Source organism: Mustela erminea, chromosome 5, assembly GCF_009829155.1.
Source record: "Mustela erminea isolate mMusErm1 chromosome 5, mMusErm1.Pri, whole genome shotgun sequence".
Classification (NCBI taxonomy): Eukaryota; Metazoa; Chordata; class Mammalia; order Carnivora; family Mustelidae; genus Mustela; species Mustela erminea.
Genome location: NC_045618.1, coordinates 110,569,573 through 110,590,235, shown reverse-complemented (window position 1 = coordinate 110,590,235; position 20,663 = coordinate 110,569,573). Strand labels below are relative to the sequence as shown.

Sequence of the window (20,663 nt, the reverse complement as noted above, 5' to 3'; positions counted from 1 at the left end):
CCTACTCTGGGCTCATTTTCCTCATTTGCCAAATGGAAATAATGGTCCTTACGCTATGTGTTGGTTGTGAGGATTAAATGAGATAATATGTGAAACACTTAGCACAGTGCCTGGCATAGGGTAAACATTCAGTAATGATTCTTTTCTTTGTACTCTCAGGGTCTAGTGCCTCATGGTCCCAGGATTTTTTTTTTTTTTTTTTTGAAACAAGTTCAGTAATGTAAGTGGAAAGGCTTAATTTCTCAGAGTCTCCTGGTGGGTACATCTTGTACCATGTCATTAAATTAAATTATTAAATTTAAGTTTAATTTAAATTTATTAAATTAGACCGTAATTTCTTAATCTGGATGGATGAACAAAGCCACTCTTTTTTTCTTTTTCCCTTTTAAAAACTATCTCTAAAAGGAGATCTTAACTTTTTTGAGATTTTTGATTTGACTGCTTTTTAAATTTTTTTTTTTTTAAGATTTTATTCATTTACTTGAGGGAGATTGCAAGTAGGCAGAGAGGCAGGCAGAAAGAGAGGAAGGGAAGCAGGCTCCCCACTGAGCAGAGAGTCCGACGTGGGGCTCTATCCCAGGACCCTGGGATCATGAACCGAGCCGAAGGCAGTGGCTTAACCCACTGAGCCACCCAGGCGCCCCGATTTGACTGCTTTTTAGATTGTTTAGGTTATTCTTTTTGAGGTCTTCCTTTGAAATCACAGAGTCCATTGGATAGCATGGTGGTCAAAGAAAAACGGATCGGAGATGGCAAGCAATTGTGTGTAATGTCAGTGTCTCTGAGTCCAAAAACTGAGTGACTCCCATCCGGCTTACCCAGTTCAAAGGAAGGGACCGGAAATAAACTTTGGAAAGAGTCTGGTCACTCATCTTTGAGTCCCAGTTTTCACCTTCCTAACAGGGTGACCTTGTGAGGGTATTAGTCTCTCTGAGCTTCATTCAGCCTCTTTGTCTGTACAGTGAACCCAAGGGCACCTAGTTCTGGATGGCGGTGAGGACGGCACATTCTGCCTACAGTAGGCCCCGTGGCTGGCCAGAGACGAAAGGTGCTTAGTGAATAAGAATGTTCTCCAGAGATGAGCAGCTGGATTTTCCCAAATACCAGCTTTGTGCTGGCCCCTTAGGGTGATCGGAAGTGTGTGGGATGAAAGAAATGAGCCATAAGAGGGTTAAAGACACACGGACAGCAGTGTGCATCTAGAAGTAGAGAAGAGTTGTTTGGAGTTCGGGGGCTGGGTGGGGAAAATGTGGAATCAGATGAAATGGGCGCTATAAAAAGGAGGACATAAAGAAATAGGCAGGAAAACATTTTTCCTTCCCCCAATTGATGAACCACTTTAGAACTTTCTGAAACTGAAATCCACAAAAATGTAAAGTGTGATAAATATTTAACTTCACATTTGATTGAATGATATAAAAAACAGTCTTAAAATTATTTGTGTTTGGAGAGATTTTTGATTTCGCTTTATCAGTCTTTTTCTCTCTCTTAATATTCTTTTTCTTTTTTCTTTTTTCAAAGGTGGCAGAAAGGGCCCTGTATTATTGGAATAATGAATACATCATGAGTTTGATAGAAGAAAACTCCAATGTCATCCTTCCCATCATGTTTTCCAGTCTTTATAGGATTTCAAAAGAACATTGGAATCCGTAGGTTTTCAGTTTCTCCGTTCTTCTCTCCCTCCCTTCCCATTCTTCCTCCATCCACGCTCCTTCCTTCTCTCTTCCCCTGCTCCTCTTTTGCTTAATAAAAGGTCTTGAGTGCTTGCTGTGTGCCAGATGCCGTGCATGTTGGTAACGATTGGTAAAGACAGATACATGAAAATGCCCATCTGTTAGACATTCACTGACCAGTGTTAGGGAGACTCACAAGCAGACAGTTGAACATAACAGCATTTAAACAACACTGTCTTGTAAAGTATCTGTTTACTCGAGGGGTTCCTGATTTGCTTGTGAATGTAGCAGAACTATCTTGGGGATCCTCTGGAGTGAGAGGAGGGGTTTGTGGATATTGATGGGGCAGTGATGCTCAACCGAGTCTTACAGGAATGCGGCAGGTGGATGGGATGGGGGGGCCCTTCGGTAGTGTGGGGCTCTTCTTCACATTTCTGGGCCCCAGAATGTAACAGTCACCTGTCAGGTTCTGAAACGTGTGAATCTGAGAGGGCTAAAGTACCTGATCTTTTGGGGAAGATGCTGGAAGATGGGGTTAAAAAGGGGAGTGCAGCGCACGTGCACCTTCACCAGTGGAAGATAAGGAAACACTTTAGGAGTTGTAAAGAGGAACATGCTTGAATTGATTTGCATTTTAGCATGATGCATTTTTTAAAAGCCAACTCAGTCATTGTTCATGTTGTCTCCAAATTTGCCAAAGTTTGTTACTAGAACTTGTAAACAGTGAAGACTCATCATCTAGGTCACCCACTCCTCTAGGTCTTGAGGACCTAGAGAGTGGTTCTGGCGAGGGTCTTGTCACTGCCCAGTGTGCTGTATTGGCCCTTCTCCACCTGTGCCCATTGTCCATGAGAAGGTCATTCACCCCAGCAGAAGGGAGCTGAAGTTTTCCTTTTAATGGGCACAGGGCAGAAGCAACACAGCAAATACACTTACGTTTTGGAAGCATCAAACCCACGGTTTATTTCACCTATGGCCTAACTTACCAGTGCTTTCTTCAGCAGCATTGGTTGCAAGTTTGTAGCAAACAGTAGTAAGGCACATTTTTGCAAAGGGCCATATTTAGAGTCTAGTCGGAAGATACCAAGCCTGTCATGGTTACAGTGCTCATGTTGTCAAGAGTTTATTCTTCCTTTTGATAAAGATGTGCTGCCATTTTGGCCATTTAGCTGTTTCACAGCTAATGGGAGCCATCACCAGCTTGCCAGTCACCTTACCAGAGTATGTGTTGGGTCCGCAAGGAGACTTAGCAGGCGTGAATGGACTGAAACAAATCACAACTAGAAACTTAACGCGTAGTAAACTACCCAGCTTACAGAGGTTACAGAGGTTATATGAATAACATATATCTTATTTGTTACCATGAGAACAGGTTTTGATTTTGATGAATTATGTGTATTATCACTTTCAAAATAAAATTCTAGGGGTGCCTGGGTGGTTCAGTCAGTTAAGCATCCAACTCTTGACTTTGGCTCAGGTCATGATCTCAGCACTGTGAGGTCAAGCCCTGCTTCGGTCTCTGGGTCTCTGCGATGGGTGTAGAGCCTGCTTTACTTTCTCTCCCTTTGCCTTTGCCCTCCCCCGCCCCCGCCCCCTTTCTCTCACCGCCACCCCCCACGCCTCTCTCCCCATCTCCCTCTCTAAATAAATAAATAAGTATAATAAAGCATTCTGTGCAAATTTAAGTCTCTAAGGTCAGTCCTAGCACAGGTGCTCCTTTTTAGGGTGAAGTGGCTTTATTTTTATACTTGTCTTCTTACTAAATGAAGTTAACAAGTGCCCACAGGCAAGTCTATTCTGGGTACCAATAATTAGAAGGGCAAAATTAGATTTTTCTTTTTCTGATCCTGTCAACCCCTCAGAAAGATATCTTGCCTAGAATAGTAAAGAATAGAACTCTCTTGATGTGGAAATGAACCATAGGTCCTTTCTAGTTGTTCCAACGGAGAAGGGATGGAGATTCTGCAATACAAGGAATTCATTCAGACGCAGGTGGTGCTCTGGCTTTCTCAGTGCACCTCCCGTTATATAAGACTAACCAACACGTTCTCTTTTCTCTGTGCTTCCCAGGGCTATCGTGGCGCTAGTGTACAATGTGTTGAAGGCATTTATGGAAATGAACAGCACCATGTTTGATGAGCTGACAGCCACATACAAGTCAGATCGTCAGCGGTAACTTTTTAAAGCTTTTTTGTCAGCTGTGCATAAAACTGTTCAGTTCTTTCCTTGCTCTTTGCTGCAGTTGCCTAATTGCACCCGAAATCCTAAGCAGCACAGTTTAATTTATTTATATGTTCATTTTTGCGTGCTCATTAGCTGTGTCTTCATTAGCATGCCAGGAGGTAACAAAGTATCATTTTAAGAAAGACTGCTTTCCTCCTTCCTTTCCATAATGTTTCTCTTCTGCCTCAGGGTTAAGGGCCTGGCATGTCACGCAGATTTCCCGGATGTTTCCTGCCCCTGGGGGTGGTTTGCCCTTGGGGTTCACTCCCATTCTGAACTTATTTGAACTGGAGTTGGGGGCAGATCTTGTGTAATTTACCCAGCAGCAGGAGGGGTAAGGCACCATTTTTGTTTAGTTCTTTGGCCCAGAACTAACTTACTGCTCCAGAACACAAGTTCATTAGGATTTAAAGGACAATGAAAAGAATATGGAAGTAAAGAGTCTGGTATTCTAGCAATCTTGAAATGTTTGAGACCAAAAAGAAGGAAAAACCAGTTGAACTCTTTACATAAACACTTATGGCTTAGTAAGGCCTTTCTTGATTTCATTTACATGATTTTTCAACTTTGTTATTTCTTGTTCAACATGTCCAGCTTCCCAAAAGATGTTGTCTTGGTTCGTTTGGTCTGCTGATAACAAAATATCACCAAGTTATGGGTAGCTTTTAAACAACAGAAATTTTTATCTCTGAGTTCTGGAGGCAGGAAGCCAAGGTCGTGGTGCTGGCCTGGTTGGATAAGGGCTCTCTTTCTGATTCTTAGCCAGCCCCTTCTCACCGTGTCTCAGGTGATAGAAGAGGACAGTGAATCTCTGTGGGATCTCTCTCTCTCTCTCTTTTTTTTTTTTTTTTTTTTAAAAGTAAGCCTAGAGCTTGATTTTTTTTTTTTTTTTAAGATTTTATTTATTTATTTGACAGACAGAGATCACAAGCAGGCAGAGAGGCAGGCAGAGAGAGAGGAGGAAGCAGGCCCCCTGCTGAGCAGAGAGCCCGGTATGGGGCTCGATCCCAGGACCCTGAGATCATGACCTGAGCCGAAGGCAGCGGCTTAACCCACTGAGCCACCCAGGCGCCCCTGTGGGATCTCTTTTATAAGGTCACTAATGCCAATCAAGAGGGCCCCAACCTTATGACCTAATCATCTCCCAAAAGTGCAGCTGCTGAGCCTATCATGCAGAGGGTGAGGATCTCAACCTAGGAATTTTGGGTGGGACAGGACACAAATATTCAGACCATGGGATTGATACACTTGGCGACCTTGAGGAAAGTCTAGAGAGCTTGTTAATAGTTGGGCTTCTGGTTTGGCTTGGATCCAGATGCAAATGTCAGCTTTATGTATTACAAAACCATAGACTTAGAAGATCCCAGGGATGTGTACGAGTGTTCATACCCAAGGCCTTGCTGAACCTCCTGATCAAAGCTATCTGTGGTCGCCTTGCTTCTTTGCTTTGCCTGATTTTGCATGTGTTACTTGCATTTTACTGATAAAAAGAGCAATGAGGGAAAAGATTTGGTGGCGGGGTAAAGGACTATCACAGTGATTTTTTTTTTTTAACAAAAATTACCAGGATCTGGTTATATTGAAGAGCAATTTAATTATGGAATTTGGCAAGTGTTCAGCTATAGACAGAAGAAGCTGGGATATTTTATACAATATTGGAATAAGTATCAGTTAATGGGATATGTTGTACCATACTTGTAATTTAAAGAACTTTTAAATATTTACAGGTGTTGTTAATCATTACATTTGTAACCCTCCTCGTGTCAAACTTCAAGTCTTTAAAAATGTTATCTAAGTAGAGGAAATAAAGAACACATTCTCCTACTGTGGCATACCATTAAAAAAGAGTGTGTTGTACATAATGTCCTTTCTCTTTATAGCAACCAAAAACCCATAATGATTATCCTAGTCAAAAAGGATTAAATAAAAATCTGTAGAGTCCAGTTAAGACAAATGAAGACCTTATTTCTAAAATATTCAAATGAAATTAAATTAATATTTATTGAGTTTCAGTGGTAAAACTGTTTTCTGATCATTTATCATCTAAGCTAAATAGATCAAATTTTTAGAAAACGGACTGTTGATCAAGGGGTCCAAGAATAGACAGAGCAAAGCTGATTCTGAAGATCTAGTGTATTAGAGCGACTTATTGTGAGTGGACTTTCTTAACGAGAGAAGGATTTTTTAAAGTAAGGGTAGTATTTTGTCAAATGAGCTATAGCAGATTGTACTGAATAGACAGTTGGCTTCTCCCTGGATGTGGGACTAGGAAAAGAGAAAGGAGGGATTTATTTGGTGCTCTTAGAGAAGAAGTACCTGCAGGAGTTTATTTCTAGATGGCACCAAATTGAAGTGTTCCGGTGTAGATCAAATTTTTTTTTTTAAATTAACATATAATGTATTATTAGCCCCGGGGTACAGGTCTGTGAATCGTTGGGCTTATACACTTCACAACCCTCACCATAGCACAGATCCTCCCCAGTGTCCATAACCCAACCACCCTCTCTCCTACCCCGCTCCCGGCAATCCTCAGTTTGTTTTGTGAGTCTCTTACCGTTTGTCTCCCTCCCGATCCCATCTCGTTTCATTTTTTTCCTTCCCTATCCCCCAGACCCCCAACTTTGCCTCTCAAATTCTTCATATCAGGGAGATCATATGATAAGTCTTTCTCTGATTGACTTATTTCGCTCAGCATAATACCCTCCAGTGCCATCCATGTTGTTACAAATGTTAAGATTTCATTTCTTTTGATGGCTGCACAGTATTCCATTGTATATTTATACATTTTGTGTGTGTATGTGTGTATATATATCTATATACACCACATCTTCTTTATCCATTCATTTGTTGATGGACATCTGGGTTCTTCCCATAGTTTGGCTCTTGTGGACATTGCTGCTATAAACATTCGGGTGCACATGCCCCTTTGGATCACTGCATTTTACCCACTAGTGCGATTGCTGGGTCGTAGGGTAGCTCTCTTTTCAACTTTTTCAGGAATCTCCATGCTATTTTCCAGAGTGGCTGCACCAGCTTGCATTCCCAGCAACAGTGTAGGAGGGTTCCCCTTTCTCTGCAGTAGATCAAATTTTTATACAAATCTGAAAATAGTGAGTGGAATAACTAGTGCTGTTAAGATACCTATGCCAACATTTGTGCTATGTGAAATTGAAATTGGAAGAGAATTGACAGTATCCCTATCCCTAGCAGGACAGTGTGGTTAAGCTTTAAAATTCCCACCTACAGGGAGAGAGAAAAGTAGGAAAGAATGGGATGACAAGTAACTATTTCAGAAATACTTAGAATTTTTGAAGATGAAGTTGTCAGTATAAAAGATGTTTAATAACTCAGCATAAAGTTCATCTGGAAGAAAAGCCCCACAGGATAAATTTTATTGAATGCCATAAAACTTTTGATCAAAGATGCGACTGAAATGTTTCAGTAGCAAGATGAGGAGTGTTTTCATGATGTCAGCACTTAATTTAAACTTCAGATTAGGGCAGTATGAACCTAATATATGTTTAACCTGTGTTTTAGTTGAAGAAAGTTCTTAGGCCCTTGCTTACCACCTTCTTTTCCATCCAAATGAAAAGGTTGTCAGTGTCCATGATAATGTTTATTTAGACTTAGTATTTTTCCTTTACCAAGAAACCAAAAATGATTAATTTAACCAAACAGCTAACAGTCAAGAATCTGGAATTCATAATGATGGGAGGATCATCTAATTTTGTCCCTGTTGCTTTTTAAAATATCATGTTTCAGGGTCAAAATTACCCAATAGATAATCATTTCAAAAATTGTTAGGGGCGGAGAAGAGCTGATTTTAGGGAAACAAATGCTACTGGGGCAACAATCTTCCTCGTCTCTGCAAGTTGGTTTCTTTTGTAACAAAGTGGATCTCCCCAGTGGAGACCCCAGTGGTCTCCAGCAGTGACTGGGGTGACATCTTTAGAGCAGTATAATGAGACCAGATGAGACTCAGCTTTCAATTCCATAGAGAAAAGTCTTAGAAAAGAACTTTACTAAGAGATGTTGTAAATGAAGATTTGCATAAATGGGCTAGGAGGACTGATTTTCAAAATGTTAATTCTTACCAAGTTATAAGCATGATGTAATCCTAAACATCATTTGAATTTTGGGGGAATATGAAGAATAAAGTCTAAACTTCATCAAGAATTTGCCCCCAAAAAGGAATAGCAAAGACAACTTGTTCACTTACTAAAATGCATAACCAAGTGGCTGGCAATTCAAAGTGTTATTTTGATGGAAGAATGGCAAGTTAATTGAACAAAGCAGATATGTGTAGGTATGTGCATAATAAAAATAAAGAGCCCAAACTAATGGGATGGGAATTAATTAACCAATGAATGGCTCTGGGAAGATTAACTGTATGGGACAAAATTATACTAGACCCATAAATCACATTTTATACCTACATAAATTAAAAGATAAAGATAATTTAAAGAGAAATGTAAAAAAGGAAAGCATAAAATATAATAGAGAAGATGATTATTTAATCTTGGGATGCAAAAGACCTTTTAAGTATAATAAAGAAGATTTTGCAAATACAAATTATACAACTTAGTTGAGAAAAAATCAAATGTAAAATTAAAAGGCAAACAGCAAACAAGAACATTCTTAAACCGAGGAACTGTTATTACACTATATAAAAATACTAAACAAATGTTTACTAAATGATGTTTTTGTTGGTTAAATGTACTGTTCTGAAATCATTAGGGAAAAACAAAGCAGATTATTGTAGATAATAGTAAAAGAAAATGATATTACCATATTGGAAATAAATGCTTTAGATTGGCCATTCAAAAAAAAAATTGTTATGGCCTTTGAAATTCATATTGTATTCCAGATCTCTGAAACTAGTTCAGGATACAAGGCGTGAATTGCCGAAATAATTAATTATGAAATGATAATATTAGTTATTATATTTTACATAATTAAATATTTCCTCTGACTTATGGAATGGGAATGTGAGATTACTTAGGTATTTCTAGAGATTTTTTTTTCAGGAGAGTGGATGAATTAATTTGTGTTGCTATCGATTTCAGATAATTTTTTTAATAAATTGGTGATGACATTAAAAAATATGAGGCTTTGGAATTATATATATTGTATGTAAATCATATAAACTATATGAATTTATATGTTTTACTTAACCTATGTGGGCTTCCCTAAGTAAATATTGTATTATAATTGAAGTTAATTCCTTGCTGGGTGAAGTAGCACAAGGACCATATCCCCCATGCCAGAGAGGGCATGAATTATATGAATTTATAGATTCACAAATATTATCTGAGTCTGTTTAGTGGATCATCACAGTATGAGAAAGCTAGGGACAGCAGTAAATTATTTTTAATAGGAATTGACTTAATTTACAGTATAGTCAATATATATTCCTCTATTTTATACTTTCTACCTGGTTGATGTTAAAATTAACATCCTTTCTTTTATAAAACTATGCTGATCTAAAATGTCCTTGACAAATAAAATTTGTTGACCATATTTTGGACATTCAGTTTTTTAGTCAAATTTACCAGACAGTGAAATCTGAAAAATCTGGAAATTGCTAGTCAACTTGATATTGAACCAAATTTGAAGGCTTGGAACATTAAAAATTTGATTCATAATAATGTAAACAATCTTTCCAGATCATTAAAACTGAAATCACAAAAGAACATTTCATTTGGTCGTATATATAGGTACAAAATAAATTAATAACTTGAATTTTGTGGTTTATTAATACTAGTAAGAACAAAACTCTGCTAAAGAGTTTAATACACTTAGTGTAAGGGAAATAGAATACTAAAGGGGAAGTGTATTATCTTGACCTGTGACTTTGTATCAGTATAATCTCTAGCATTCCCTTTTGAGAAACTATTTGGAGTCAGATAATTAAATTTTAACTAGATCCCATATAAAAATCATTTAATGTGTCTTTGGATCTTGAAGATTACAGATACGTAGAAATGATCCTCATTTTTGTTTTGAAGTTAATTTTCATTAGTAAGCTAAGTATATATAAAGGGCTATTCATGTGAAATCTTAAAATTAGTCTTGTCGTCTCTTGCTTCGTACATTGATACTTCTTTTCTGTGCATGTAAGTATCAAGGGGGAAAAAAAGCAAGAGAAGAACCAAAAGAGAAAACATCCATAAGCTTAATGCCAAACTTTTCAAAGACTACTTGTGAAACGTACATGGGGGAAAAGTATGTCAAAGGGGCAGTATTGTTAGATAATCTTTTCTGACTTTCCTAGTTGTTTATCTTATATTCCGTTTTCTCCCCAGTGAGAAAAAGAAAGAAAAAGAGCGTGAAGAACTGTGGAAAAAACTGGAGGATCTGGAATTAAAGAGAGGGCTTAGACGTGATGGCATAATTCCAACTTAACAGAAACAATGACAGCAACATCACTAACCTGTGGAGTCACACATTTATGTAGTAGAAGATGGAGCAACAGTTTTCTGTATTGTGCAACTTTGCAGTAGATTTCACATTTGTTTCATTATTACAACAGCACTGTATATACCTGTCTCTAAGTAACGGCAAAAAAAAAAATAAGGACTTCAATCCAAAGTTTGGACAGTAGATGGACTTCTCAGAACTTTGCAAACATGATCATTGTTCTAACCCTCTTTAAAAAACAAAAAAGCAGTCTTCAAAGATCTGTTGATGAAATTGCTATGTTAAAATTCTATTATCAGGAGTTCCTTATTTATCCTTAGCAGAGAGTATGAAACAATTTTCAAATGTGAACAATCTTAAATTTAGCTTGTCTTTCTGCTAAGCTGTTAAATGTATTTATAGTAATGGAAGAAAAAAAAAAAAGACTGTCATTTCCTTATAAGTTTGTATAACATCCTCCTCTGGATAACTTGACTGTAACTTAACATCTTTTCCTTTTGCACATCTTCATGAGTTGAATGTCCATGTGGAATGGGGCCAGGAATTGTAAAGGTCCCTGATAAAAGTTTTGTTGGCTGGAGTGAACATCTTTCCAGTAACCAGGTAGTCCTGGTACTCCTTTAGTTTTAAAATTAGGAGTAAAAGAGAAGAGGTGATAAACATAGTAGGGAAGGGAATTTTGGATTCCTGCATCAATTTATGGTGAATCCAAATCAATGTCTTGAATCCTTTGAAAACAGGCACTGGGACATCATAGGCTTCAGTACCTGACCAGTATTAGTTGCATACATCATTGAGCACACACACCAGAGATGTTCGAGAAATGTCAGAAAACATCTTTTTGGACCATTTTGTAATAAGAAAGACAAACACTAAACAGTACAACCATGAAATTGATCTCCAGGATTGCGAATCTAATTGGGAAGAGAGTTGAGCAAACAGCTTGGACTGTTTGGAGTTGTTGCCTTACTTTTTAATATGTATTTATAAAGTATTCCAGCAAAAGAGGATGTAGCCTCTGGGAAAAAACAAACATATTACAGTGTTTTTTGTAGATTCTCGTTCTATATCTCATCACAGCGCCAGCCCTGTTTTTAGCCGGAAAGGATTCAGGATAAACATTACTATGCATTCTGAATTGGATGCGTATTCCTAACTACTGTATTTGTTACCAAAAGTGGTTCTACAAATGCTACTGAAAAAAATCTGGAAATCCCTAATGTCCTGAGTATTAATAATAAAGTTTAAAAATGCTTTTCTATCAAAGGTGCATTGTGACCAAATTGTTTAAGAAAAAAATGAAATACAAAACAAAATTTAGGGCTGTATTATACATATACCTTATTGGCTCTCTGCTTTGTATTTAGAAGAGGAATCTGACATCTTGGGGAGATAAAATGCCGATGAAATTTGTGTCCAGTATGTACGTACCTGATGCAGTTGCGTTATTATGTACTGAAAGATAACATGTTTTGGAATTTATTTTCAGGATGGTTTAGCTTGTTATGGACGTGGCAGCAGTGAGTTGATAATCCTAAACCATCACCTCCAGCAGTATTCGTGGCATAGAGCTGATTCTGTGTTCATGTACTGAATTGTGATAGTAGCAAACATGAACATACGAACTATTGTTGCTCTTAATAGAAATATAATATCAACATGGACTTGTATATTCTCTTCCTTCCACTTAAATATAAAGTAGAATATGCAGTTTTATTGTTTCCAAGGAAAAGGTGGGGGGGAAAAAGCCGCTGACCTTTCTCCCCTATTAAGCGTTTCAGGATTATCAGGTCACAGTTTGTGCATAAAAGTCCACTAAGGATGGATATTATCATCTCAGTAACTTTGTAAGACAAAAAAAAAAAAAAAAACTTGGCTATGTGAATTCTGAAAAAGAAACAGCAGTAAAAGAGTCATATGTAACACCCAACACAACATGGTTTAATGGAATGAAGAGATTATTTTTTTTAAGAGCATTAATGGGGATTCAGTGTGAAGCTGGCAGGGGCTGCCAAAATGAAACAACTTACTTTAAAAGTGCCGGAGCAAAGGTGCAAGTTCAAACACTAAAGATAAAAAATAAATTTGTAACAAATCATCTCCTTTAGCCCTTTTGATTTGAGCCCGTTAGCTTTGAGTCTGCATTACGTTTTTGACAGTATAAACTTTTGTTTGCCATCAATTCATCTTTTTAGACAAAATACATTAAAGTCACAGGTTTATGAAATATCTCTGCCCATTACTGTGAAATGCAGTCATTTGAAGTGAGAAAGACGAGGATCCCGTTTTGCACCTTTCCCTGACCTCCACGTTACGGTGAGGACTGCACAGATACCCTTGATGTTAATTCTGTATTTTGATCATTCCAAACTGAGAAGAACAAAGCCAAATTTTAGACATATTTACAGACGCAATTATAAATATATGTCTAAAATGTAGAGGGCAACTTCTGAGAAGAAACACTGTCTTTGCTTTTTTAACCGAAAGTGACAATGTGACGTTCGTCATGTTGTGTCCGGTGACGCAGAATAACTGAGGTGATCTGACCGTTGCACTATGTGACATAGTTCAGGCTGTACTTGCTGCATTTACAGCAGCCCTCTCTCCCTCTGTCCTTTCCCACATTTCTGCTGTTGCTGCAACTTGAGTTCGTTGTGACAAATGCATCTTTGTGTTATATTTTGTTCGCTTCATAATTTCCAGAACTATATATAAATATATTTTTTAAATAGCAAATATTGTAGTTAGTGAGTGATGGTCACTCCAACCTCATCCCTGCCATATTGGTTTCAGGGGTAGGATAAAGAGTGTCTTTGGAAGAACAAAACAAAACAAAACAAAAAAAACCCTGTGGTTTAGAGTGATGCTGGGGCCTGGGTTGGGGGCCCCCGAACAACCATGTGAGTGAACTGACCCATCTCTTCCTTTGAATCAAGCATGCATTCCTTTTCTCATTGTGCAAGTGTCCCCAGTTGTTTCCCTTCAGTGTTGAGTTTTCGTTCTTTTAAATCTTATTATATTTTGCTCTCCCTGACATCTGTTTTTTATAAAATAAAATAAAAAATAAAAAAAGTAAGAAATAAATAATACCCTCGATGCCGCTGGATACTCACAAGCAGGGTTATGCTCCTTCATCTTGGGCTTGCTTGCCTAAATGGAAGGGTTTAATTTATTTTGTACCTCCTATGCGTGGGACAGTCCAGGGTGCAGAGCCAGGAACTGCTTGTAATTGCACCTGCTATACTTACATGTATAGCCCTAGGCTCAAACACACTATGGAAAGAAAAAAAAAGTATATTTAGAGCTTTAAAAGCTTTTTTATTTTTTTGTGGGGATTGGGGTGGGGTGGGAAAAGGGAAGATGTATGGATGTTATTGGCATTTTTAAGTGTTCAGAGTTTTTTGTGTTGTTTTTTTTTTGTTTTGTTTTGTTTTGTTTTTGTTTTCCCTCTCGTTTTGTTCTTTCCCTTTAATTAGGTGCACTGAGCTGGCCCAGGAAAGGAAGAGATTTCTCTCTTTTGATGCTATAACCAATGTGATCACAAAGTTACGTCACCCGTAGCAAAAGGTGGCACCAGACACGATCAGTGGTGTTTTATTTGCACATCGATATTTTTATTTTTATATTCTGGCTCAGCTGCTTCTCTGAGTGAAGTTAAGGAATGACCCGCGAAGGATATCTGTAGTAGGCATATTGGCAATGCGTTTTATATTTCTCGGTATTTAATTTTGAAAACCTAAAAGGATTGTGCATCTTGAGAGAAAGTTGAGGCAATTTTGATCTAGTGGAATGTTAATTTGTGCTGCTTCTTGTGCACGATAGCGGCAGTAGTATCTCTTGGAAATAAACATCCCATTTGATGATGTCTATGAATATAGGTTTCCTTTTCTTCCCTGCCTCCCTCCCGCCCTCTTTTTCCCCCTCCCTCCTCCTTCCCCGCCCTCTCCCCAAGCCCTTTCCTTCTTCCTTCCCTTCCCTTTGCTTTTTTTTTTTTTTTGAAATCACTTATTGTAAATAAGTTGTAATCCAGACCTCATGTATCAATGGGGAACTTTCAAATATAAATATTATCAATACATTTTCTGGTTGTTGTCTGATTTTTGATCAAGGTATAATAAGAATGACATATCCATTGCTTTTGGTTTGAGAATTTCGCTTTAGCTTTATAAATCTATTGGTATAGCTATTTTAGTATTTCATTGTTTTAGCAGGAGAGGGCAGCAAAAGTTTATTTTCCCTGTTAGAAATGCTGTGGTTCATACTGGTTTTAAATTTAATTGTTTGTGTGTATGTGTGCGTGTGTGTGTGTGTGTGTGTGTGTGTGTGTGTGTGTGTTTCAAAGAGCATCTGTTTGTGGGTAGAGATTAAAAATGAAACATTTTTGATATGAAAAATTGCATATGAAAATTATAGACTGGTTCATCCAGACAGTGAAGGGTTCTGATCCACATCAAAGTTAAAATGCCACAAAACAATCTTACAGCTCTGGCTAAAATATGCTACTTCCTTTTCAAACACAACAAAATGCAAGCTGGGTCTTAAACACTTGGAATTGAAAATGTCTTTCTTTGAAAATGATTTACTTTCGTCAGAGTGGTAACAGAAACAAAAACGAAGGTGCTCCTGAAGAGAAATGTAACCTTCCCCTTTCACAGACATGTGAGAGGTTCTGTACTGCGGGTACATCCTAATAAAGAAGCAGTGAAGAGTTTTCAGGCGCCTGGCTGTGCGTGTTTGTTTGTGTTGTCTCTGACCCCCGTCGCCTTTTGAACCATATGACTCAGAGATTCGATCAATTTAGCTGTGAGTTCAAGGCTTGTGAGAAAACCAGTTTATGATTGGGGGATGTAATGTTGGGGAGTGGTCCAGTGTCTTTTGCTGTGTGACAAACTACTTCAAAACTTAGTGGCATGACCCAGCCGTTAATTGTTTTGTTCACAGATACACAGTTGGGCGGGCTTGGCAAGAACATCTTGTCTCTGTTCCTCAGGTGTCAGCTTGGGTTTATCAAGCGAAGCAGGAGAATTCACTTTCAACGTGGCTCCCTCACAGGGCTGGCAAGTTGGTGCTGGTTGTTGCCTTGGGGTTCAGCCAGAGGCCTCAGTTCTTAAGACATGGGTCTCCCTGTGGCTCTTCTTTGGGCTTCCTCATAGGGTGGCAACTGGGTTCTAAGAATGATTGCTCTAATAAAGACTGGAAGGGGAAATTGCCAATTCTTTGAGGCCTGGGCCCAGAGACTTTCATGGCATCACTTGTCATAATTTATTGGTCAAGCAAGCAGTCACAGGGTCTGCTTAGATTCAAGTGGAGGGGACATAGACCTCACTGTGATTGTGACAAGAGGAGTGTCGTCTTTAATCAATGCTTTAAAGCATTTGTTTAGGTGTGATCTCTCTTGGCTAATTAAATCACATCAGATTTGGAACTATGTAGAGTTAATCGGTGTTGCATGCTTAAACTCCAGAGTTGGGGAGAGAAAAATCCTTGTAAATTCAGCAAGTTTGTATTTCAAAACGTAACCATATGTAACATCTGAAGATCACCCTGTTGGCAAGTTATAAGAAGAAACTGGTAACAAAAAAATTTTTAGGGTTCAAAGAAATCTAAGTTCATTTCAGTGGAATATCTAATACTGCCTCCTGCCTGTAAACAAATATTTTAATAATGGAGGCAAAGTAAATGTATAATCCCAATTCCTGTCTCCCAGATTTTTCATGTAATAGCGTATCCTGTGGGTTTCTTTTAGATCAAGTCACATTGGGTGTATTTTTTTAAATTGAGACTAAACTATGGGATAGCTTGGGGAAATTAGAATTTTTTTATGATACATGTTCATTATATTATTCTTTAAAAAGGCAGATTAAAAAAAATATAACTTGCTTAGCTCCGTGCTCCTCCCAAAGCCCTGAAGTCTGCAGTAAGATACGTGCATTTATTGGTGGATTAGTCAATATTTATTGATTGGCTCTGATTATAGTCTTGCCCATACTCTGATGTTCAGATTTTCTGTTTCTTTATTCTCTAGTTCACCTGTTCTGAGATCATACTCGGAATTATTCATGTAATTTGAGCCAAACTTCGCTGCTACTAGGTGATATGAGACCTTGGAACCAGGATGGATGTCAGGCCCAGCCCCCTGTCTCCTCACCAAACTCACAGGCAAGATGTCTCTGGCTGGAACACCCAATAGGAAGGCTGTGGACTTGGAAACCAGAGCCCCTTGGGAATCATTTCAACTGTGTGACTTTCGAAAGTTTCTTGATCTAACTAAGCCTCAGTTCCATTTGTAAAATGCAGGCAAAATGGTGCTTATTATATTAGATAATATGTATAAAGCAATTAATGCAAAGCCTAGTACATGGTAAACTGGAATTATTACCTGCAGTAGAAGTTATTATTTATGGTAGTAACTTAAATATGGATGAGTAATCACTATAGCTGTCATTGATCAAATCTGTATGCCTTATATTGTGGCAAGGATTTTATATTCATCATTAGATTTTTACAACAATCCTTGGATAGATGTTATGCCCATTTTTATGGATAAGGGTAAGACAGCTGAGGTTTAGATATGTTAAGTAATCTTTCTGAGCTCACACAGCTACCAGGGCTTAAAGGAAGATTCTGACTCCAAATTGATCTGAACAGTGATCTCTGTACAGTAGGATGCCTTCTTCTGAGGACACACATCAAGTTTTATGCCCCATAACGTAAAAGACTGAAATTTACTCTCTTTCAAGAAAGAACTGTATTTCATTCATCCTTGCATTTCCAGTCACCACCCTGTCTGTTCCAAGAGCTACCCAGACTTCTGTATCACTCTTCAAGTTCTTAATCGCAGCCCATCCACTTGAACTTGAGTAGAAGATTATCAGCTACCAGCTTCTTCAGTTTTTTACTCCAACTCATGCACTTAGATCTTCTACCACCTGTCTCCGCGGGCTTCTCCCCAGCACGCTAGTCTAATCTTGGCTAACTACCTCTTCACAAGGCCCTGCATTCCAGTCCTTATCTTCTTTTGCACTGTCAATTGTTTTCTCTTAAAATTGTTGTTCGAAAAACAATATTGTATTCTCAAGGAAACTAATTCAGACATTCTCTAAAGGCATAAGATAAAAGTCTAGCCCTAAGTCCTCAGCCTCTACCCTAAGGTAATTACTACTCAAATTCTTTTTTTTCTTTTCTCATTTTTGGAAAACCCAACTTTAGTGAGATGTAGTTCACATACTATAAAATTCACCCACTTAGAGTAAGTCAGTCAGTGTTTTTAGTGTATTTAGTTATGCAGCCACTACTACTCACTTTAGAATCTTCTCATTACCTGAAGACTAAAACCCCTCAAACTCCTTAGCAGTCACTCTCCATTCCTACGTTGTCCCTGCCCCCCAGCCCCAGGCAACCACCAGCTATTGTCTCTATAGATTTGCCTATTCTGTATTTTTCATATAGATGGGATCCTTCAATATGTGGTCTTTTGTGACTGGCTTAACTCTACATGTTCGCAAGGTTCATTCATGTAGTGTGTATCCAATGCTTCGTTTCTTTTTTCTTTCTTTTTTTTTTTTCATTTCTTTTTATTATGAAGTAATACTCTGTTTTGTGGATTTACCATATGTCATGTTAAAGGTTTTTTTTGTAGTCTTCAAGAAAACTTGTAATGTGCATCTCAGCATAATTATGCTCTTAAAATCTTAACATTTTATTCTGGTAGGATCACACACATTGTTCTGCCTTTGTTCCCCCTTCTGCTCAGATTTTATTAAGAAACACTTGAACCATGCAGCCATAGTGAGAGATCTGAGTGAACGCCATATATTCACCATTAGCATTTTACCATGTTTGCATTTATCACCTTTGTACCGGTTTATCTTTTATCTACCCATTAATCCATTTTATTTTAATAATGCATTTCAAGGGTACCTGGGTGGTTCAGTCAGCTAAGGGTCTGCCCTCAGCTCAGGTCATGATCTCAGAGTCCTGGGATCGAGTCCCATATGGGGCTCCCTGCATGGCGAGGAGACTGCTTCTGCCTCACCCTCTGCTTCTCCCCCTGCTCATGTGCTCAGTCTTTCTCTCTTTCCTCTCTGTCAAATAAATAAATAATCTTTTTAAAAAATTTATTTATTTATTTGTCGGAGAGCGCACAAGCATGGGGAGCAGAGGGAGAGGGAGAAGAGGGCTTCCTGCTGAGCATGGAGCCTGATGCAGGACTCGATCCCAACACCCCAGGATCATGACCTCAGTTGAAGCCAGATGCTTAGCCAACTGAGCCACCTGGGCACCCCAAATAAATAAAAACCTTTTTTTAAAAAATGCATTTCAATGTAAATGATAGACCTAAGTAAACTTTCCTCCTAAATACTTTAGCATGTACATCAACCAGATTTTAATATTTGTTCGCAGTTGTATTGTTTTGGGGTATAATTTACATACAGTGAAGTGAGTTTTAAAAAATCTATACACCTGTATAATCTACATTCTTATTAATATATAGAACACTCTTGTTCAACATAGTATTAGAAGTCCTAGCAACAACAATCAGACAACAAAGAGAAATAAAAGGTATCCAAATTGGCAAGGAAGAAGTCAAACTCTCTATTCGCAGATGACATGATTCTTATATGGAAAACCCAAAGACTCCACCCCCCAAACTACTAGCACTCATACAGCAATTCAGCAACGTGGCAGGATACAAAGTCAATGTGCAGAAATCAGTGGCTTTCTTATACACTAACAATGAAAATACAGAAAGGGAAATTAGGGAATCGATTCCATTTACTATAGCACCAAGAACCATAAGATATCTGGGAATAAACCTAACCAAAGAGGTAAAGGATCTGTACTCGAACTACAGAACACTCATGAAAGAAATTGAAGAAGACACAAAAAGATGGAAGACCATTCCATGCTCTTGGATCGGAAGAATAAACATTATTAAAATGTCTATACTGCCTAAAGCAATCTATACTTTTAATGCCATTCCGATCAAAATTCCACCAGTATTCTTCAAAGAGCTGGAGCAAATAAACCTAAAATTTGTATGGAATCAGAAGGGACCCTGAATCGCTAAGGAAATGTTGAAAAACAAAAATAAAGCTGGGGGCATCATGTCACCTGATTTCAAGCTTTATTACAAAGCTGTGATCGCCAAGACAGCATGGTACTGGCATAAAAACAGACACATAGACCAGTGGAACAGAGTAGAGAGCCCAGATATGGACCCTCAACTCTGTGGTCAATTAATCTTCGACAAAACAGGAAAAAATATACAGTGGAAAAAAGACAGTCTCTTCAATAAATGGTGCTGGGAAAACTGGACAGCTATATGTAAAAGAATGAAACTCGACCATTCTCTTACACCGTACACAAAGATAAACTCAAAATGGATAAAAGACCTCAACGTGAGACAGGAATCCATCAGAATCCTAGAGGAGAACATAGGCAGTAATCTCTTCGATATCAGCCACAGCAACTTCTTTCAAGATATGTCTCCAGGGACGCCTGGGTGGCTCAGTTGGTTGGACGACTGCCTTCGGCTCAGGTCATGATCCTGGAGTCCCGGGATCGAGTCCCGCATTGGGATCCCAGCTCCATGGGGAGTCTGCTTCTCTCTCTGACCTTCTTTTCGTTCATGCTCTCTCTCACTGTCTCTCTCTCAAGTAAATAAATAAAATCTTTAAAAAAAAAAAAAAGATATGTCTCCAAAGGCAAAGGAAACAGAAGCCAAAATAAACTTCTGGGACTTCATCAAAATCAAAAGCTTCTGCACAGCAAAGGAAACAGTCAAAAAAACAAAGAGGCAACCCACGGAATGGGAGAAGATATTTGCAAATGACAGTACGGACAAAAGGTTGATATCCAGGATCTATAATGAACTCCTCAAACTCAACACACACGAAACAGGCAAACATATCAAAAAATGGGCAGAAGATATGAACAGACACTTCTCCAATCAAGACATACAAATGGCTATCAGACACATGAAAAAATGTTCATCATCACTAGCCCTCAGGGAGATTCAAATTAAAACCACATTGAGATATCACCTTACACCAGTTAGAATGGCCAAAATTATCAAAACAGGAAACAACATGTGTTGGAGAGGATGTGGAGAAAGTGGAACCCTCTTACACTGTTGGTGGGAATGCAAGTTGGTGCAGCCTCTTTGGAGAACAGTGTGGAGATTCCTCAAGAAATTAAAAATAGAGCTTCCCTATGACCCTGCAATTGCACTCCTGGGTATTTACCCCAAAGATACAGATGTTGTGAAAAGAAGGGCCATCTGTACCCCAATGTTTATAGCAGCAATGACCACAGTCGCCAAACTGTGGAAAGAACCAAGATGCC

At 38.4% G+C, this 20,663-nt stretch overlaps 1 protein-coding gene across 3 annotated transcripts in view; it reads left to right on the top strand.

The window, feature by feature from the left end:
* Positions 1-12,400, top strand: part of PPP2R5E (protein phosphatase 2 regulatory subunit B'epsilon) — a 143,284-nt gene extending 130,884 nt beyond the window's left edge. For 2 of the 3 annotated variants that reach the window (XM_032344429.1, XM_032344430.1), the window contains exons 12-14: positions 1,522-1,649; positions 3,744-3,845; positions 10,202-12,400. In XM_032344429.1, the coding sequence (XP_032200320.1) occupies positions 1,522-1,649; positions 3,744-3,845; positions 10,202-10,301 (330 nt within the window). In that variant the 3' untranslated portion in view covers positions 10,302-12,400. The remainder of the gene's footprint in view (positions 1-1,521; positions 1,650-3,743; positions 3,846-10,201) is intronic. The other variant, XM_032344431.1, reaches the window with a different exon arrangement.
* Positions 12,401-20,663: the final 8,263 nt, after the last annotated feature.